The sequence below is a fragment of the Equus quagga genome, chromosome 2, assembly GCF_021613505.1.
Source record: "Equus quagga isolate Etosha38 chromosome 2, UCLA_HA_Equagga_1.0, whole genome shotgun sequence".
In the NCBI taxonomy this organism is placed as follows: domain Eukaryota; kingdom Metazoa; phylum Chordata; class Mammalia; order Perissodactyla; family Equidae; genus Equus; species Equus quagga.
The window spans coordinates 153,694,121-153,710,027 of NC_060268.1; the positions used below are offsets into that span (position 1 = coordinate 153,694,121).

The 15,907-nt window shown below is 50.7% G+C and overlaps 1 protein-coding gene across 2 annotated transcripts in view; it reads right to left on the reverse strand.

Moving 5' to 3' along the window:
- The window catches only part of CRTAC1 (cartilage acidic protein 1), a 135,632-nt gene that overhangs the window by 49,967 nt on the left and 69,758 nt on the right, over nucleotides 1-15,907 (reverse strand). For both annotated transcript variants that reach the window (XM_046653618.1, XM_046653617.1), the window contains exon 3: nucleotides 2,895-3,091. In XM_046653618.1, the coding sequence (XP_046509574.1) occupies nucleotides 2,895-3,091 (197 nt within the window). The remainder of the gene's footprint in view (nucleotides 1-2,894; nucleotides 3,092-15,907) is intronic.

The following is a 15,907-nucleotide window of genomic DNA, read 5'->3' on the forward strand; positions in this document are numbered from 1 at the left end:
CATCCCTCAGACCCACAGACATCCCTCAGACCCACAGAAGGTCACAGGGAGGTGCACGCCTTGGGCCAAGGCTGCTGGGCACTGTCACCATCACTCCAGCCCCAGGGGCGGGGTTCCAGCCTGTCTCGGGTGGACACTTGTGCCATGATGGCCAGGAAGCCCAGGACCTTGTGGGGGCCCCACTGTGCCTGCCTCCCCTTGTCTTCCCTCTGTTGGCAAACCTTCTCTCAGACCTCACGGCTTGTGCCTGTCTGCTCTTCCTATATTTATTCATCAGGTTTTAACAGAGCTCCAGGATCTTCAAGGGCCAGAGGGGGACACCAAATGACCAATACAGGGACTTTGCCCTCAGGAGCTTAGAGTCCAGAGGGCCGGGGGAGGGGAGTCAGATACTTAGAGAAATGTAAGGACACACTGGGGATAGAGTGCAAACTTCACAAAGGTAGGATTTTTGTCTGTTTTATTCACTGGGGCATCCTCAGTACCTAGAATAGTGCCTGGTACACAGTAGGTGCTCAATAACTATCTGTCCAACAAATGAATACATTAGTGAATGAATGGGACTATGGTTAGGCTGAGCACAGAACTAACATGACTCCGGGGTAGTGGCCCCCAACCTCGACTGCACACGGGAATTACCTGGAGACCTGATAACCAGGTCCCACCCCCAGAGGTTCGGATTGGACTGGACCGGGGCCACCTTGGGAACTGGGAGTGTTGAAAGCTCCCCAGGAGATCCTAATGTGCAGTCTGGGCAGAGCACCACCACTACAGGATTCCCAATGGAATACTCTAAGGGCGTGGGAGGGGCTGCTGCTTCAGAGCACCAGATGGCTCCCACCCCAGGTGCTCTGTGTGCCGTGAGTAGGGAGGAGAGTCTGTCCCCTTCCTCTGGTATCCAGCCTGCTGAGCCCACACTGAGCAGCCCCCTTCCACAGTTCTCCCCACAGTTCTGCTTCCCTGCCCTCTAGCATCTTCCTGGGGACCCACCCCTTCCACAGCTGTCCCTGGCTGCTGTTCCCCTCCTGACCTTGCCCCACGTTAAAGGGTTGATCAGCCCATCAATTAATTGTGTCCTAATCCAATCGTGGCTCGTTGGAGAGAGGGCAGTAAATCCAGCTGGGTAATCATGCCCTGATGTTTGTGTGGGGACAATTACTATCTCTCAGGCCTCACTTGGTGGCAAGATGAGATGAAAACCCATAAAACACTACTCAGGGATGTGGCTCATTGTTTCTTGGCTGCATGAGGCTGGCTGCCAGCCAGCCAGTCCCGCCTGCCCCTGCCCCTGGCATCAGCCCCAACCTCTTCCCCTCCCATGCATGCAACTGGCAGGCCTCAACATCAGGGGCCTCTAGGGGCTGGATCCTGGCTTGGGCTCCACAACCAGGAGGGACAAGATTATGAGCCCAGGGGAAAGCCAGTGTGTGTGGGGTGGGGAGAGGCAGGCAGATTGGTCCCCGTAGTCAGGCAATCACCTGCCTTCCAGAGGTTGGGAGGGTCAGGACGGTGAATACACAGGTGTGAACCACAGGGTGTCATCCAGATCAACCCAAGAGGCTGCTCCATCTGGAGGAGTCCAGGACATGTCCAACTTGGCCCCACAGGGACAGGAGGCCCTGCATCCTCCAGGGGACACCGTGACCTGGGACTTTCATGCAGATGTTACAGCCCCATGGGACTGGGCTTAGCTCAGGCCTGAGGAAATGTGAGAACCAGGGGCTGAGACCTACCCTGATCTGGAGCCCCAAGAACACAGCCCCCAACTCGTGAAACACTGAGCGCCCACTGTGAGCCAGGCTCTCCACGAGGCCCTGAGGCCACAGAGTGTCTTGATTGAAAGGATGGATCTGGAGTCAGACCCCTGGGTTTGAATGCTGGAACTTACAAGCTGTGTGGCCTTGGTCAAGTCCTTTGACCTCTTTGTGCCTCAGTTTCCTCAACTGGAAAGTGGGATACACCTGTACCTACCTAACTGAGCTGTTATGAGGCTTAAACGAGATAATTAATATCAAGTGCTTAGATCAGGGCTGGCACACAGTAGGCGCTGCTTAAGTATTAGCTGTTATCATTATTGTTACTATTATTTAGGCTTCTGGGCATCTGTTTCCATTCCTGAGTGTGTAGGACCTTGCTACTCAAAGTGTGGTCCATGGACCAGCAGCAGCATCATGGCCTGAGAGCGTGTGAGCAATGCAGGACCGCGGGCCCATCCCAGACCTGCTGAGTCAGAATATGCATTTGCACAAGACCCCCAGGTGACTCGGATAGGTGCTCTGGGCTAGGAAAGGCTCCCCAAACTCAAGGTCTGTCTCCCCTCAAGTTGTATCCCCAGCACCCAGTGCCTCCAGTCTGGCATGGAGCAGGAGCTTGGAAGACTTCGGGGAGTGAATAAATGACTCAGTTAAAAGCTGTAGGGGGCCTTGAAGGACTTCAAAGTATTTTGGAAAGGTCCCCTAGCAGCATTGTGGGGGCGATCCCAGGAGGCTGTCTGTTGGCTATGGTGCCCACCCAGGCGAGAAATGCTGGGTGGTTGAGCCAAGACAGGGGCAGTGGGGATGGGGGGGGAGGGGAGGAGTTAGGAGACTAGGGGGCTGCTCAGACTGGGAGGCGAAGAGGACAGGGAGTCTGAGGCAGAGGGCTGGTCCTCGGCTCACGCCCCAGCATCTCCAGGGTCAGGAGATGAGAACAAGCTTCATGCACAAGAGAAGAAGGGGTCCTCCTGGGGTTCTCTCTGCTAGGGCAGAGTAAGGTCCTGGAGGCAGCTGGGGACTGTGCTGGAGGAGCCTGTGACGGTAGCCTGAGGAAAGCCAGGGCCCCCAAGGCCCTACCCCCATGGCTGTTGGGAGGAGGATGGAGGGGAGCAGGAAGAGCCCGAGGCCCCGGATCCTCACCCGAGAAGGCATTATTGGTGTTGAGAAAGTAGATCTCCTCATGGCCATCCCCGTCAATGTCACAGGCTGTGACCCCGATGGCGTTGCCCTGCCGGTCCCTCAGCGCGTAGTAGGGGGAGCTGCGCTCGTCCACTGCGATGTTCACCAGCCGCTTCTGGGCCCGGTCGTACTTCAGAACCAGGTTGGGGCCGTTGTACCTGGAGGAGGAAGGGGAGGGGCGTTGGGGAGGAGGGCTTGGCCCAGCCGGTTGCACCGATCAGAGGAATGGGCTCAGAGTCCTCCTGGACAGTTCAGCCTCAGAGCATCACGGGGGAGCCCTCGGCAGGCTCCCCTCGGGCGTCTCCAGGCGTTTGACAATCATTCGTGAGTCAGATCCGGGCCCAGGCAAAGTGAGTCGACTGGGCCCAGATGGGACACAATACAAGGAGCAGCATGGCAGAGAGGAGTGGACAACCAGTGACAACCCCTGACCACAGGCTTCCCTGAGGAAAACAAAAACCTCTCTGACCTGTACCTTGCACATTTCAGCGTAAAAGACACTTTCATATTTACAATCTCATTCATTTAAATCTAACAATCAAGTGAGGCAGCCTTGGGAAGCTGTATTAGTAACTCATTTTATAAATGAGGCAATTGATGGGTTTCATCAGGGAAATAGGCTCAGAGAGGTTGTGTACCCTTCCTAAGGTGACACAGCGAGTAAGGGTCAGGTGCTGGGACTGAACCTGGGCCCTTTCTGCTAGCCCAAGAGCCCTCATAAATGAGCCCTGGAGGAGCAGAGGCTTTGTCCTTGAGGTTTGGAATGACTGCCTCCTGACAGAAGGTCCCAGCATTTAAACAGTGCTGTGGCATGAAATCAGCATCTCAGACAGGAGATGCAAAAGTCATTGGGTGGGCCTGCTGGATCTCGTTTTCTAAGGAACTCAAAGCAAATGCTTAAAGTGCTCATCAGACCTTTTCTCTCCCCTGTCTCACTCTCCTGCAGCCACGTGGCCTCCTTGCGGCACTGAAGCCCCCAGGCATGTTCTTGCCGCAGGGTACACTTGCTGTTCCCTCTGCCCAGCATGTTTTTCCTCCAGATAGCCACATCTCTGGAGGGCTGTCTCCCTCCATCACCTCCTTCACATCCTTGCTCAATTGTTCCTTCTCTGAGGACTTCCTGCCTACATTCCCGAAACTTGCAGCCACCCCCACTTTGTACTCCATATCCCTCACCCCTGCTCTTTCCCTACGACTTTTACCACCTGCTGACAATTCGCGGTCTTCTTGTTTATCTCTCCCTTCTCTGCCTGATCCCACTAGATTGCCAGCTCCACCGGGGCAGAACTTTTTGTCTGTTTGGTTCCCCAGGACCTAGAACAGTGCCTGGCACACAATAGGTTCTCAGTAGATACTTGTTGAACGACTGAACGGATGAAACCTCAGAGCTCACGTCTCAGTCTAAGGGCTTAGGAGTCCCACGGTCGATTTCTTCCCATCGCCTTTCCAACTGGAGAGAGCGGTGTGCCCAAGGTCACCCCCAGACACACAGCCAGCACAGCCATGAAAGTCTGTGGGCTCTTCCTGCCTCCGGAGCACCGGCTTGCCAGGCTCTCCAAAGGAACCCGGCCAACCCCCATCCATTAGCCCGGGCCTCGTGCCTTTGTTTTTACCTGAGCCCGTGCGCATCCTGAGTGAAGTTCACCTGCCGGATGGGCCCTGGCTGAGAACCCTGGGGGAGGGCGGAAAGAACTCTCCAAGGTCTTTGAGAGAAATCACTTCTTGCTTTCCTGAAACATCTCCAACTTGGCCCTCTCCCTCATCACCAAGATGCAGAGCCAGTGAAGTCTGGGGGACGCTGAGCAACTGGCCGGGCGCCCTCTGGCACCCACAGTGTGTGAAAGGGGAGACGGGGCTTATGGCGGCTGAGTCAGCACCCGGTGATGGAAGGCGGCGCCTCAGACGCCTTGACGAAGAGTGTCTGAGGGCTGCGCGTCGAGGGTGCGGCATGACCTATGGGACTGTCTAGGACAGGAAAGACACAACACTTGGGTTCCAGCCCCATCAGCAGCTGGCTCCAGCCCCCAGCGACAGGAAGTGGCTTCCGGTCCTCAGAGCCTCCAGGTCTTGGTTACTGCCATCTCTTCCCCTCCTCACCAGACACTGTCGTCCTGGGCCCTCCTAAAAGCACTTTCACATGCATCATCTCACCTGAGCCCCACATAATCCCAGAAAGAAGTGAATGAGACATTTTTCTAGAAAAGGAACCGAGGGTCAGAGAGGCAAAGTGAGCTGTTCAAAGTTACACAGCACGAATGGGGCAGCACTGGGCCTCTAAGCGTCTCCAGGCTCCAAATCCTGTGTTCTTCCCACGCTGCCCATGAGGCCAACCTCTCAGCCCTCTGCGTTGTTTTTCTGGCAGCCTCCCCTAAAGTAGTGACTGGGAGAAAAGCCTGAGAACATGTAAATGGCGGGGATACTAACCTTACATTTCTACAGCACTTTACAGTTTACAAAGCTCTTTCTCATCCTTGATTTCATTTCCTTCTTGTAGGTCTTGACTCTGCCACAGATTAGTTTTGTGACCCTAGGCTGCTCAGTGCCTCTCTCTAGGTTCTGGGTTTCTCTTTTGCAAAATGACAGAGTTGGACTAAATCAGAGGGTCACAAAATGTGTGGACAAATGGGGCCCTGGGGCGGGTCTCTGGGCCCTCCACTCTCAGTTTCAACCAGAGCATTTCTATGTTGATGTATTTTATTTTAGGCATCACATTCCATAAAATGTTTAGATAAGGGATTTCAGAGCCAACATTTGAAAGGCCCTGGGCTGGAAGCTCAGTGAGAGCCCTCTTGGTCTGTGTTTCTTGCTCCACGAGTCTGACTCTTACCTTAGGAGGAGAGCAGAGCAGACATGTCCTTCCCCAGGTTATGGCTGGGGGACCACCACATGAAGTCCAGCACCGACACCCTTTCTTCACATTCCCTGTCCCTCAGGTTTCCTGGAACATCTTCACCATCCCCTGGAACCAGCCCCCAGTGGGAGGAGAGGGGCCGTAGCCTCCGCACACCATGGAGGCCAGGCCTTTCCCCCCGAATCTGGGATGGCTAGCAATGCACACATTGGTCCCTGCTCCCGTGGTGGTGGCCTTCAGGGAGCAGATGGTCCTGGATCATCTCTTCTTTGAAGAATTTCGGGGTGCTAATTCCAGGGCACTCCCTAAAGGGATGGTACGGTGGGGTTGCTAGGCTGGCTTAAATTCCTCCATCTATTATAGAGTGAGCACTAGAGAGTCCACCCCAAGCCTACGTGGCAGGCTGGGACAAATCCTGACGCTCTGGCCCCTTCTCTGCCACCACCACCCCTAGGGCTACAGACATGAAACCAGATCAACAGCTCCTAGGTGGGGTTCTCCACAACCCGTGGTGCAAGGCCAGGGGTCAGCGCATGGAGTTGCCACCCCTGCCCTCCACCCAGGCTGCCCTTTGCTGGGTCTGCTGGACTGACATCCGATCCTCTCACAATCCTCCCCCAGGGGAGCCAGGCTTTTCCCCCCTTCCTTCTCCACAGAGCTGATGCTCCAGTTGGGTTCCTCTCTGTTCCCTGAATGGGCTCTGACCCTTTCAGCTTCTGTGACTTTGCTCAGCCGTAGCGGCCCCCTACCGTGGGGAATGTTCTCCCCACCCCCCGATCCCCCCACGAAGCCTGCCCCGACTGCCTGGGCTGGGTGCGATCTTGTCCTCTCTGGAGGCCCAGGGCGCTGCTGCACCTCGCTTATTCCTGTGAGGGCAGAGCTGTTTGTGTTCCAACATCACTTCTCTCATGAAAACATATGCTTCTGGAGCCCTGGCAGCATGTGGATGCATCTCCACATTTGCTGTGCCTAGAGCAATGCTTGGCATAGAGAAGGTGCTCACAAATGTCTGAGCGAGTGGGTGAATAAATAAAAATAATCACGGGGAGCATTCACAGAGCCATCCCAGGCGCCAAGCACTGTTCTAAGCACTACATGCCCACTGTCTCACTCCCTCCTCATGACCATCCCAGGATTTCACAGATGTGGAGAATGAGGTGCAGAGGCTAGCCACAGTCGCTCACCCACCTTCAGTCCCTCTCGGGGGTCAGCCCCTGCGCCGCCAGGCCTGGGGAGCTGCATGGGAGCTACGCGGGATTTCACTTTTTCTCTCTCTGACACGTGTCACAGATTGTTGGGCACTTCTAGAAATTTGGGAGGCTTTGAAGCTCAAATGGAATTAGGAAGTGGGAGAAGGTCCCATGTTCTTGAAAGGCAGTTGTGACTTCCTAACATCCCAGGCTGGGCCAGCAGGCAGAAGGGATTGGCTGTGGCCATTGGAAAATGTGCTTGAGAGACACCAGCAAGGCACAGCTCATATATGTGTGAGTGCTGTCTGATTTGGGTACTCCCATGGGATAGGACTGCTGTGGGCAGGGAGGGACCTGGGGGTTAGGCCCAGGGCAGCCTAGGCATGGGCTCCTGGCCCCGCCACCTCCTGGTTCTGACCTTGAGCTTGTCACTCAATTCCTCCAAGCTTCAGCTTCCTCATCTATAACTCAGGGCTGCTATATACCTCACAGTGTGCCTGTGAGGAGAAGAGAGTGTGTGACAACACTTGGTAAACCGTGAAGAGTTACACAATTGTTAAGTTTTCATCATTATTAAAAAGAAAAAAGACAGACACAATCTCTCACTCTCCAGTGAGCGTTTTGAGAGTTTCCAAACACACTCTAGGATTTCTCATCCAAAAACATCCCACCCTTGATTTCTCATCCTCTGCAGGTGTGTTTCTTTATTCCTCTTTATAACCAAATTTCTCAGCATTGTCTTCACAAGCCGTCTCCACTGTCTTACTGCCCATTTACCCAACCCCAACTCCAGCAAAGCTGCTCCTGTCGCTGTCATTGGGGCCACATCTAGGGATGCCCCTTCTGGTCCTCATCTCCCTCGGCCTCTCAGCCATATTTGGCACAGTAGCTGCTCTTTCGGCCTCCACCACCCCACTTCCTTCTTAAAGAAAACTCTCTCCTCTCCTGGCTCGCACGATGCCCTCCTCCTCCGGTTTTCTTTCTCTCTCCGGCTCCCCTCTCCTTCTCCTTTGCAGGTTCTTTCTCCTCTCCCCACCCTCCTAATGTTGGAGTCCCAGGCCTGGTCCTGGGCCCCCTTCGTCTCTCTCTGGCCCCTTTCACTAGGGGATAATATCCATTCCCATGACTGACAACTCCCAAATTTATATCTTCAACCCAAATCCCCAGTCCGAGCTCAGACTCATATATCCGACTGCCTGCCCGACATGTCCCCTTGCACGGCCCACAGTCATCACTGATGGAACGTGTCCAAAACGGAACTATTGATCGCTCATCCCCCTCCTCCTTGCAATGGGCACCCAAGTCCTAAAGCCAGTAACCTGGTGTCAGCCCTGGCTCTCCCTCCCTCTTGTCTTCACATGTAATTCATCCGCCAGTCCTGTCATTCCCACCTCCTAAAATATTTCAGATCCTTTCTCTGCTTTCCTCCCCCACTGCCATCATCTCTGGAGAGGCTCCTTTCTCTGTTTCCTTGCTTGCCCCCACCAATCTAACTCCCTCACACCCGAGCCAGAGTCATCTTTTTAACACATAAATCAGATGAGCCACTCTCTTGCCTAAAACCCTTTGGTGGCTTCCCATTATGATGGAATGAAACCCAGACCCCTTATTACACCTGGCCTTGGAGCCCAGCTCTGTCTGCCCCCCGCCTCGCTGACCTCCTCCAGCCACATGGCCTCCTTTCAGTTCCTAACATTCCAGCAGGTGCTGTCCCAGCTCCGGCCCTCTTGCAGGACTGCTCTCTGACTAGAACACTCTCCCTCCACTTCCCTCCTGCTTTGTCCTAGGCTGGCTTCTCTTCCTTTAGTCTTACCTCCAAAGGCATGTCAGAGAGATCTTCCCCCGTCGGCGTTCCCATCACTGCATCCACTGTCCTACTCCTGTCTGGTCACCTATATTACCCACCTGTGCTAGTAAACCGTAGGCTTCACAAGGGCAGGGACTGTGTCTGCTTTGTTCTCTTCCATCTCCCCATCGCCTAGAGCACAGTGAGTGCTCAATAAACACTTGCAGAGTGAACAAAAGAGAAGGAGCCTGTGGAAGGTAGCAGATCACCCCTGGGTGGCTGAGCAAAAGGTCAACTGAGCCACTAGTCTCTTGATTGGTCTTTGATCCTCCACTTTCATAATTCCCAAAAGATATGTACAAATATTGTGAGGACAAAGAGGAGGCCAAGAGCTAGCGTCCTGGGTTAGGGTGAGAGAGAATAACAAAGTGTTATAGAGAGACACAGAGGATTCACCTTTTTTTCCTGATAAGAATCATTGACCCATGTGAAAAAAAAATCACTTAGGCAGTTAGATAAAGGGGAGTCAGATAAAAGGATGTAATAATTATTGGGTATCTACTATATACTAGATACTGTGCTAAGTAATTTACATATGATATCCCATTGTACATAAATAGGAAACTTTTTTTAATTTGAAAGATATATAAAATATGCTATATACTTTGAAAATTAAGAATATGGAACATTTTTTACATTAAAAAGGAAAATAATGAAAAATATATACATATTCAACATTATATTCAGGGGAGAGAGGCAGGGCAGAAAGAAGAGAGATGTATGTACACAAAGAATGCAACACAGAGACACAAGAATATACAAAAATGGAAACTGAGGGGCAATGAACCCCTAAGCACAGAGAGAAAAACGCACACACAAACAAAGATAAAGAATCTGGCCAGAAAATACAGAAACAGAGACACATGGGAAAGGGGAGATGCAGACCTACAGAAACAAATAAAGAGACTCCTGGAAGGAGAAAAGTCATGGAAATATCAACAGGACTCTGAGATGTTATCATAGAGAAACAACCCATCTTGTGACCACTTGGGCCATTTCCTCTAAAGATTTTTAAAGATGTGTTGCATTTTCACAACTACAGGCATAAGGGGGTATTTTATTCTTGGTCACTTCAATATCCTTATTTTATAAATGAAGAAAGTACGTTTCAGAGAAAAGTGACTTTCTGAAAGTCAAACAACTAATCATTAGACAAAATAGCCTAAAAGACAAGCTTATTCCTTGGTCTAAAGCAGGGATCAGCAAACTATGGCCTTTAGGCCAAATCTGGCCTGCTGCCTATTTTTGTAAATAAAGTTTTATTGGAACACAAATGTGTTCATTCATTTATATATTATCTACGGCTGCTTTGGCTATACAACAGAGTTGAGCGGTTGTGACAAAGACCATATGGCTCGGAAGCTGAAAATATTTACCATTTGGCTTTTTATAGAAAAAGATTTCTGGGGCTGGCCATGTGGCTGAGTGATTAAGTTTGCATGCTCCGCTTCAGTGCCCCAGGGTTTTGCTGGTTTGGATCCCAGGGGTGGACATGGCACGACTAGTAAGGCCATGCTGAGGAGGTGTCCCACATGCCACAACTAGAGGGACCCACAACTAAAATATACAACTATGTACTGGTGGGATTTGGGGAGAAAAAGCAGAAAAAAAAAGAAAAAGATTTCTGAGCCAGCCCTGATGGCCTAGTGGTTAAAGTTTGGTGTGCTCCACTTTGACGGCCTAGGTTTGGTTCCTGGGGGCGGAACCACACCACTTGTCTGTCAGTAGCCGTGTGTTGGTGGCAGCTCACATAGAAGAACCAGAAGGACTTACAACTAGAATATACAGCTATGTACTGGGGCTTTGGAGAGGTGAAAAAAAAAGGGATTTCCAATTCCTGGTTTAAATGGTTGTCAGTCTTATGAGTACATTACAAGTTCTAAGTAATCATTATCATAACAGAACACAAAATTCAAATAAGCTTTAATAAAAATTAATTTGGGGTCAGTACTTGGGAATACACAGTTTTCTGAAACAAGTGTTTCATGGAGAGCATAGGTTGAATGTAAGGGAGATGTTAGGTCTTAGGATGTAGATAGTGAGGCAAGATAACCTACAGGGGAGAAAAGAGACTGAGAAGAGTTGCCTAAGATGAGAACAGTGTTCTATATATGGGGGTTTGCCTAAGGCTAAGAGACGAGCAAGAGTGTGTGCCTTCTCAGTGAGAGAAGTGGTAAAAGGGGTGTGGTAGTTGATCTCCAAAGATGGCTGCCATCATTTTCTTTCTTCTCTGTACGCACATGTTACTCCACCCATCAGGAGGTAGAGTCTATGTGGCCTCCCCTTGAATCTGGGCTAACTTTGTAACTTCCCTCCACTGGCAAAACATGGTGGAAGAGATGTTGGGCCAGTTCTGGGCCCAGCCTTTAAGTGGCCTACCAGCTCCACTTTGTCTCTGGGGGAAGCCAGTCACCATGTAAGAAATTTGACCACCTTCAGACCACCAGACTCTGAGGGAGCCCAATCTAGCCCCATGGAGGGGCCACGTGGAAGAGCACTGAGGCACCAGACATGTGAGTGAAGCCTTCTTGGACCTTCTAGCCCAGCCCAGCCAAGAGCTGAACGCAGCCAAGTGGCACGAGCTGATGTCACGTGGAGCAGAAGCACCCAGCTGATCCCTGCCCAAATTCCTGACCTGTGAGAAATAATAAATTGTTTCTAAGCCACTAAGTTTTTGAAAACAAAGTAGATAATTCTGACCTATCATTTCAGAACTAAGGGGAAGAGGAATTTATCCCTGGAAAGTAGAAAAAAGGATTATTCATAAATCAGTGGAATTCTCTATGATAGCCATTAGAATTCACAGCAGGCAGGCCTCCCCAGGGGAGGCCTAGATCTGTTGGGTTGATACTTGCATCTCAGAAAATCTGAGAGTCTGTGCAGAGCCTGAGGGTGGAAGGGTAATAAGAAATACAAGGATTCCAGAAACCCCTGTTTTTCTACTCCTCCTCCTCCTCATTCTTCTTTCCTTTCTAGCCATATCTGTTTCCCATTTTGAATGCACGACCTTGAGCACAGATCATTTCTTTGGAAATGTGTGATGCTCTTTTTTGTCCTTTTCACATATTTAATTCTTTGAAAGCCATCGAAGTCAAATAGGATCAGAAAACATACGGGAAGGCATTCAAACAGGAGACTCACAGACTGTATCCTGGAGCAGGATATATCCAGAGGCCGGGTATTGCTTTAAAGGAATGGAGACTTTGGTAATGGGAGCATTCTGGGCATGGTGAGAAATCTGGAGCTGGGGATTTTACAGGGGAGTAAATTGGTTAACTCTGGAAAGGGTATCCCAGAAAACAAACCAACAAATCTGATCCTGAATTAGGAGCTAACCAGGGTGGAGAAGGCTCCACAAATACAGTGCAAAGAAGAAAGTAACTTTAAGATGAAGGATGAAACCCTTTTGTCCTAAGGGGTGGATGGTTTTTCAAGAAAGGGATGTTTGGCACCAAAAGGTCAGAATAATCTGCAGAGATGAGTGTCTGTGTTCTGTAAAAGCTCCATGCAGACGGATTGATTTATGCTTTACTCTAAAAAAGATCTGTGCTCAGCATGTGCTCCGTGCCCTTGGTATTTCTTATATTTTGATGAGCATGGAAGCACCCAGAAGGCAGAGACTGCCATTTGCAGTTCTATCCCCCACCACACTTAGGACAATGCCAGGAAAAGACAGGTGCTCAGTCATGTTTGTTGACATTGATGATGATAATGATGACGAAGACCATGACTCTATTCCTCAATGTATGTTTATCTCAAGAAAAGAGGAAGACAGGGAGGCAGGCATTCCACGCACTGACAAAGGAGGGATCCAGGTGACAGATGGAGGCCGTGTTAAGCAAGATTCTTCGGTTGCAAGCGGCAAATACTCCACCTGAACCAGTTGAAGAATTTACTGGCTCGGATGTCCAAACTACCAGAACAGCAGCAGTACAGCTAGGCCTTGGGGTGGCTGGCACCAGGATTCAGACAGGAGGTTGTCAGGACTTTGTTTCTCCTTGCCTCTTCCTCTCTTCTCCATCTGTTGGCCTCATTCTCTCACACCACCTGTCTTCAGAAGGCTTGACCTGTGGCAACACTCTCAGCCTCACACCTCAGCTTCAGCACGGAGAGGAGATGCTTCCTTTCCTCACTTCCAACATGAAAAACCCCAAGGAAGGGCTCTGATTCTTTCAGGTTGTGTCACATGTCCATCCTCAGAGCCAGGGGCTGGGAGCCCCTGGTTGACAGCCTTCAATGAGTACCAAAGCTAGTGAGCGCAGCATCTCAGGAGCCATGTATTTTCAGAAAGAGAAGTGCCAGGAAGGATGAGGAATGTGTCTCCAGATAGAGGGTCACACATCTGGGTCTGTACATTCTGGAGACAAACTTGCCAGGGCCTACTGATGGAAGGCAATGGTTCCCTGACACCACCAAGTCCCTGTGTCCTCTAGATAAATCACAAGGTCCCCCCACTCCCTTCCAGAAGATCCAGAAATAGGTAAACACAGAAAGTAGAATGACTGTTTTACTCACTATGTTCTGGAAATGGGTCTTGGCCTCCTGCTCCTCAGGTCTCTGTTCCAGGCATCCTTGCTGGCTGCAGGGAACCAGGAGGCCACTGAGGGTTGACAGTGATGAGCCCAGTGTGGGGCCTGGGGGGACACGAAGTGAGCTCTGGCCCAACTCTGATCAACTTTCCATCAATTCAGGCAAATCACTTAACTTCTTGGTCACAAAATACTTTAAATCTCTATTCAAACTTTCTTTCCTTCACACTATAAATACCTAGACGCTTCTAGCTAAAACACTGTTGGTCTCTGTGCCCATCTTTCTTTGGATTGAGTAGGTGGGCCAATTTAGGGGCAGAATGGTGGGGCAAATAGCCAACGGATGCTTCCTTCTTCTTTAAGAGTAAGAAATATAAACCAGTGCTTCTCCAAGGAGCTCATTCCACCCTTCTGGGATTCTATTTCCAGATTGGGCACCTGTCTGACACACGATATAATTCTCTGCTCAGAAGGCCTCCAGCCTAACATGGCAGATAAGCAGCCTCAATCCCAAGCTTTCAGGAGAGGGAGAGGTTGCTTCTGCTGGGGTGATGTCTTCATAAAGAAAGGGCATTTGATCTAGAACTTAAAGGATGTATAGGATTTTAATAGAAGGTTACATGAGTTAGGCATTACAAAAGAAACAGTGTGAGCTATGAAGCAGATCAGAGAACAGAAAAACGTGCTTAGGGAATGGAGGTAGACTAGCTGGACAACACAGAATGTGTGTTGGACAATAGTGGAAACAAGTGGAAGGAGAACTGGAAAGTACATGGCAGCTGTGATTGTGGAAGATGTGGCATGTAAACTAAGACTTTAGATTTTATCTAGAAGGAAATGGGGAGCTGCGGAAGGATTCTGAACAGGGTAAACCACTGTATCAAAGTACTATTTAGGGGCCATTGTCTCGTGGCTGTGGGCATGAAGCACTGGCCAGGGGAGAGAACTGAAACAATAGTGCAGAAGAATGGAAGTTGGGTTCCATGAGATTCTTCCGAATTATTCCAAAAACCTCTCCTGAGCTAACTTGAGTAGGTTTCTGTTCCTTGCAAGCAAATGACTCCTAAGACAGAGCAGAGCCCAGAAAGCCCAGAAATTAGGAAAGCAAGAGTTAAAAAGAGTGGCTTGGCCAACAGTGCTCAATGCTTCCAAGAGGTCAAAAAGGCCAAGGATGGGAACAAGCAAATGGAATTGGCAATTTGGAAGCCACTGACGACCTTCAACGAAGCTGTATCCTTAGAAAGGAGAGAGGAGCTAGAGTGAGGGCAGAGGAGAGTGGATGGGCAGCAGTGTAGATGACTCATTGAGGGCAAGAAGGGCTCAGGAAGGCCTAGGCTACTGGCCAGGGGACACAGAAGTTAAGTGATGGTTTCACCAAGCTCTGGGGCCTGTGCGTGTTTGTGGGCAAGAGGAAAAGACCCAGGACGGTAGTGGATTGAGAAGGCACCTGGGCAAGGTGTGGAGGACGTGGAGGGGAAGAGAGTCTAAAGTACCAGCAGGTGGATAATTCTGGGATTAAGAAGAGAGGAGAGAAGGAGAGGAAGCCAGGATGGGTAAGGAGACAGGACGAGGTGGAGGAGAGTGGTTAGAAAGTTACTGCCCAGAGACCTTGAGAGGCGAGGAGCTTACCTGAGAGGAGCATGTGGAAGTCACAGCTTGAGGAAGGAAGAAGTCGGAATAGCAACTGAAGAGCTAACACCTGGCCATTTCCCATGGTAAAGGGGGCATGCAGGTAAGTCACCTGAGAGGGTGAAGTGGGGACAACTTGAGGGGTGGTGAGATGCAGAGGGCAGGTAGGGGGATATGATTAGTCTTTGAGGGTGCAGAGAAGACACACTCTGCACCGGGAGTGGAGCTATCACAGCAGGGAGGCCGGAATAGAGGGCTAGGGATCAACCTGGGGAGAGGCACAGGCAGAGGTGGAGTACAGGCAGGGCTGTCTCAGGGAGCTGAGCTCAGGGTGGGGGCAGGTGGAGGCAGACATCCAGGGTCTGAGCTCCAGAATGGGGGCTGCCTGCCCTCAGCCCTCTGGAGTAGCTGGGTAAAGGTGGTGGGAGCATCTTCTCTCAGGAGTGAGGTGGGTTCTGTGGGGGCAACATGGAGCAGCAGAAAGCACCCTGGACTTGGAGTTAGAATAGAAAGGCTGAGAGGCAAGATAGCTTTGCGGTGAGGAGCCTGACCCAGAAGTCAGACCGCCCGAGGGCAGATCCCTGCTCAGTGACGCTCTAGCTGTGTGGGTGTCCTTGGACGAGTCATCCAACCTGTCCCAGCCTCGGTTTCCTGACAGCAGCTCCCCTGCCATAGGGTTGTGCCACGGATTCAGAGAATATCTGCAAAGTACTGAATATGGTGCTGGGCACAGAGCAAATGCTCAATAAACACTGGTTAGTCCGTCTTCTTCTCTCCCAGATACACTCAGTGCCTGACACATAATGGGAACTCGATAAATATTTTTGAAAGAATGAATTATTATGATTATTACCTGTGTAGCCTTGAGCACAGAAGACTGTGAGCTCCATGGAGTCCTAGACTATATTTTATTCTTCTAGCCCCTAACA